The sequence below is a fragment of the Gadus macrocephalus genome, chromosome 6, assembly GCF_031168955.1.
Source record: "Gadus macrocephalus chromosome 6, ASM3116895v1".
Taxonomy (NCBI): domain Eukaryota; kingdom Metazoa; phylum Chordata; class Actinopteri; order Gadiformes; family Gadidae; genus Gadus; species Gadus macrocephalus.
In genome coordinates, this window is record NC_082387.1 from 19,721,206 (window position 1) to 19,726,205 (window position 5,000).

A 5,000-nucleotide genomic window follows, 5' to 3' on the forward strand; every position below is an offset into this window, starting at 1 on the left:
GTGTGTATGAGTGAGAGGGGGGGGGGACCTGAAAGGCCACTGCCTCTTCTAATAAAGAGTCTGTCATTCGCTGGTTGAAAAGCCCCCCTTCCCTCCTCTCTCCCTCCCTCTCCTGGCTGGATGCTGGGAAAGCATCGCCAGTGCCAAGACCACGGAGAGACCAGCACTGGTGTGGGACGGGGGGGAGGTGGAGCGTGACCTGGAGCTCCTCCTGACCCCCTTCCCCTGCTCCTCTACCAGCAGACCTGGATGTCCGAGACAAGAGGAGATCAGAGCAACGCAGACATGACTAATTAGCTTGTGATCTTCCATGAAAGAGAGGTCAAAGGTCGGCCCACAACTTCTGGACTGGTGGGCCGGGAGGAGGAGGACGATAATAGGGGAGAGGGCGCCTGACCAGCAGCTCCTCAAAGAGATGTTTCATCAGGACAGGAGATCCAAGCCGAGGCAAAATGTATCTGTGATGACAATCAATACCATTATTAATCTGACGAATAAATCAATGTTTTTGAAAGAAGATTTGAAGAAAAGTAAATTAGGTGTGCTTTAGTTCAAAGTGAAGGCTTCAACTAGAGGTGGTATACGAGGAAAGCATGTCGACTCAATCAGAGTTCAAGAAGTAATTGATCCATGGCATCCGAAACAGTGCATCCCAGCGTCCACAGTACCCCAGCCTGTAGACAAACAAACCAGCCTGTCCCAGACTGGGTGGTGAGGAAAGAGGAAGTTAGAGAGTAGCATGTCGTGCCTCAGAGGACTAGCCCTGCTCCCAGGGTGAATCAGCCCCTGGGTGACACCTGGCCGTTAGACAGGTCATTTAGACCTGAGGACCCGGTATAAGACGGACGTTAAAACAAGCACGGTTTAGTGGCAATTTCCAGCATGTTTCTGAACATAAATTCAATTGGTTTGGAGAAAATAACAAGCATGAATCCAGAACACAGAGACACTGACCCCTTGCCCGTTCCTCAAACCTTGAGATGTTCTTATGGAACAAATCCTGTTGGATTCACTCGTCTTCACTTGTTGTAGTTAAATGTCCTTGTTTAAGCATATAGAATATAAGAAACACCTAGAACCTCCAAATATAGGTGGGAGTGTGGAATTTATATACATACATGAATATATATATATATATATATATATGTATATATATATATGTATCTATCCTTTAGGTGTGTTTGACAGCTAAATATCAAAAGGGCTGGCTCCCAGTGATCAGTGAGCACAGCTCCAATACTGGCAGGCAGAGGCACTGCAGCACAGCACCCCTACTGACAGGCAGAGGAACTGCAGCACAGCGCCCCTATTGGCAGGCAGAGGCACTGCAGTACTGCAGTACTCAGGGCTCAGCGGGGCTATGGGTGCTGCCAGGGAGATTACTGCAGCCCAGCGACTGCTCCATCCTACTCCCTGTCTGAGGACACAGGCCAGGTCTGCTGCACGCAAGGCAGACTTTGTTATTGATACGTATTAACTCACTAACGCGGCCAAACATAGTCCTGCATACAGGACAGGTTTGTGAAAATATGGAGGTGGGAGGCAGAGGAAGGTGAGGGTCCCCATGTGTTTTGTAAACCGGTTGTATTCATGAATGAATAAACCCAGACACGTGGCTAACATTAAGCTGACATGAATCTGCTGGATCACCTCATAACATGATACTGTGTGATAAAAAAAAAGGGGTGTCTGAAAACAAAATGAATCCAAGGATAGAAAAAAAGATGAAGCGGCAAAAAAAGACTGAAGCAATGCTGGCGCTGGGCGCCGGCCATTACTCAGCAGGCCGGGGTCGTCCGTCTTCACGGAGGAGGGGAATTAGAGCGGAGAAGAAGAGGCGGTGGGGTCTGGATCCACACACTCCTCGCTCGCTTCCTGGCTCATCTCTGAAAGGTTGTGCCACCGGCTGTCAGCGGCTAAAATAATTGTCTCCATAATTTAAATGAGGAGTCTTAGTCATCAATCTTAAACTGAGCCTCCGGAAGGGGAGAAAAGGAGGGGAAGGGGGCGACTGAGCAGAGTGAACACATGAAATAACCATAGTTCTGGTTGCTGAATGTAATTGAATTGGTAGTTAATGCCTGAGTCATTGACGAGTGTTTGTGTCTGTGTATTTGTTTGGATAGACGACACACAGTGTGAGAGAGCATCAGAAGGAGAGATGGCAGGCCTCAGGCGATGTTTCGGTATTTAATGAGGCAGCCAAGGTCCTGTGTTGTTCCCCTCGTCGTTCTTCTAGGCGTGTTAACGCACTTCGGATGATGAGAACAGGAAGAAGACAACGGTGCCATTTTGTAACTCCACATCCTCAAAAGGATGCTCAAAGTTCAAACCCTTCCCGTGTTTTGAAGATGGATATATTTTCCAGTTCAGATCATTTTCAAAGCTCCTCATGTGCATGCGATCTGACCGCTCCAGCAGATAATCTCGAATGTACTGGAAGGTCTTCGCTGTTTCAGCCTGGGTCCTGGACCAGTAACATGTCTGTCTGTCCTCTGGCTGCAGGGTGGGAAGGTCTTTGTAGAGCAGACACTACAGAGTCCGGCTGAGCCGGTCCAGTGAGACCACGGGGTTAATGAACTACCCTGGTCATGTGCTCATGGTGGGTACCGGGAAAGGACCATATCAAAACCATAGTTCAACTCCCTACTCCTCATCAGCGGTCAACTATCCACGACACCTCAACATCGTGTTTAGGAGCCATGGGTGACTTGGATGTAACCGGGAACAAGGGCATGATTTCACTGATGATGACTCCTGGTGCCCTTCATGTTACGAGCTAGGACATTTCCTCTCTAGGAGGATCCTGAGTACTTCTAGCACTTGGACAAACACAACACGTCCCTGTAATCTGAGTTCCAGATAGGTTCGAAAATGACACCTTTTTTTTTGTTACTGTCTATCAACATTTTTTTTACTTAATAATCTGTTCAATCATTTGACATAAAATATGGTTGCCAGCTACAAAAGCTAGTTTTAAAAATAGAAATGGTAGTGTTTCAAATTCTTGTTACTACTATTTTTAAGAGGCCATGAGGGACACATTGTTCCTAATTCCATATTTGGAAAAAGAGGCAACTTGTACCAAAGGTAGTTGAATATTCTGTGGCTGTGTGTTGGGCTGAGCATCTCGCACATCAGCCTGCTAACTACAGTCTGATGCCTCCTATTGATCAGAAGGAGCGAGATCTCTCCGATCTGTCACTGTGCATCAACCACCACATTCCTCTCCTGGCGCGGGAGGGAGAGAGCTGGGGGGGGGGGGGGGCAGGGGAGGGAGAGCTGGGGAGAGAGAGAGAGCTGGGGAGAGAGAGAACCAGGGGCGAGAGAGCTGGGGACGGCAGGTGAGGGAGAGAGAGTTGGGGACAGAGAGAGCTGCGGAGAGAGAGAACCAGGGGGAGAGAGCTCGGGAGGACAGGTGAGGGAGAGCTGGGAAGAGAGAGAGTGATGGGAAGAGAGAGAGTGATGGGGAGAGAGAGTGATGGGAAGAGAGAGAGTGATGGGGAGAGAGAGTGATGGGGAGAGAGAGTGATGGGGAGAGAGAGAGCTGGGGAGAGAGAGAGCTGGCGACGGCGGGTGAGGGAAAGCTGAGGAGAGAGAGAGGATGGGGGAGGGAGAGGGTTGGGGAGGGCAGGTGAGGGAGCTGGGGAGACAGAGAGTGGGGGAGGGAGAGGCTTGACAGAAGCAAGGAGGAGGGGTTTGAGGCTAAACTGGTGCAGTAGCGATTGTAAATAGATGTGTCTGCAGAGCTGGGCTGATAGAGATTCCCGCTCGATGTGTACGTGTGTGTGCATATGTGTGTGTGTGTGTGTGTGCCTGTGGATTTTCCCTAGTTGACAGAATGATGGCGTCTTCATCTTTAAGGACATGCTGAGTCAGGCACTCGGTTCTTCTCCCCGCTCCTTCTCTACTTCCTTCTCGCTCCCTCTCTCCATCTCTACTTCCGTCCTTTCATCTCTCTCCTTCTACATCTCTCTCTCTCTCTTCCTCTCCATCCCTCTCTTCATCCCACTCTCTCCTTCCCTTTCTTTATCCCTCTCTCCTTCCCCACCCCTCTCTCTCCCTCTCCACCCCGCTCTATCTCTCCGCTCCATCCCTCCCTCTCTACTCTCCATCCCTCTCTCTCTCCTCTCCATCCCTCACTCCTTCTCCCTGCCTCTCTCTCCTCCATCCCTCTCTCCATCCCTCTCTCTCCTCTCCATCCCTCTCTCCATGCCTCTCTCCATCCCTCTCTCTCCTCTGCATCCCTCTCTTTCCTCTCCATCCCTCTCTCTCCTCTCCATCCCTCTCTCCCCTCTCCATCCCTCTCTCTCCTCTCCATCCCTCTCTCTCCTCTCCATCCCTCTCTCTCCTCTCCATCCCTCTCTCTCCTCTCCATCCCTCTCTCCATGCCTCTCTCCATCCCTCTCTCTCCTCTGCATCCCTCTCTTTCCTCTCCATCCCTCTCTCTCCTCTCATCCCTCTCTCCCCTCTCCATCCCTCTCTCTCCTCTCCATCCCTCTCTCTCCTCTCCATCCCTCTCCTTCTCCCTGCCTCTCTCTCCTCTCTATCCCTCTCTCCATCCCTCTCTCTCCTTTCTATCCCTCTCTCTCCTCTCCATCCCTCTCTCTCTCTCCTGTCCATCCCTCTCTCTCCTCTCCATCTCTCTCCCTCCTCTATATCCCTCTCTCTCCTCTCTCTCCCTCTCTCCTCTATCCCTCTCTCTCCTCTCCATCCCTCTCTCTCCTCTCTATCCCTCTCTCTCCTCTCCATCCCTCTCTCTGCCTCCTCATTCATCCTGGTGTTATCCTCAGCCTCCTGCAGACAGAGAGCTGAGCGTCTCCCTGCAGAGATAAGATCGAGGCTCACCTGTGGTCGGGCTGTGTTCAAGTCCTCAAGTAAGGTGAATCAGGGAGCATCAACTCTGCCCCTGTGGCGGACGATCACAGAGCAGATACCACGGCCTGTAAGACCTCGTAGTAAATGAGCTGGTCTTTATGCGCCACTTTTCTAGCCAGCAG

General features: G+C 50.8%; 1 protein-coding gene across 1 annotated transcript in view; it reads right to left on the reverse strand.

Annotated features, from left to right (window-relative positions):
* The window catches only part of ank1a (ankyrin 1, erythrocytic a), a 69,454-nt gene that overhangs the window by 48,737 nt on the left and 15,717 nt on the right, over positions 1-5,000 (reverse strand). The window contains 1 exon segment of the mRNA XM_060053497.1: positions 168-245. Within this exon segment, the coding sequence (XP_059909480.1) occupies positions 168-245 (78 nt within the window).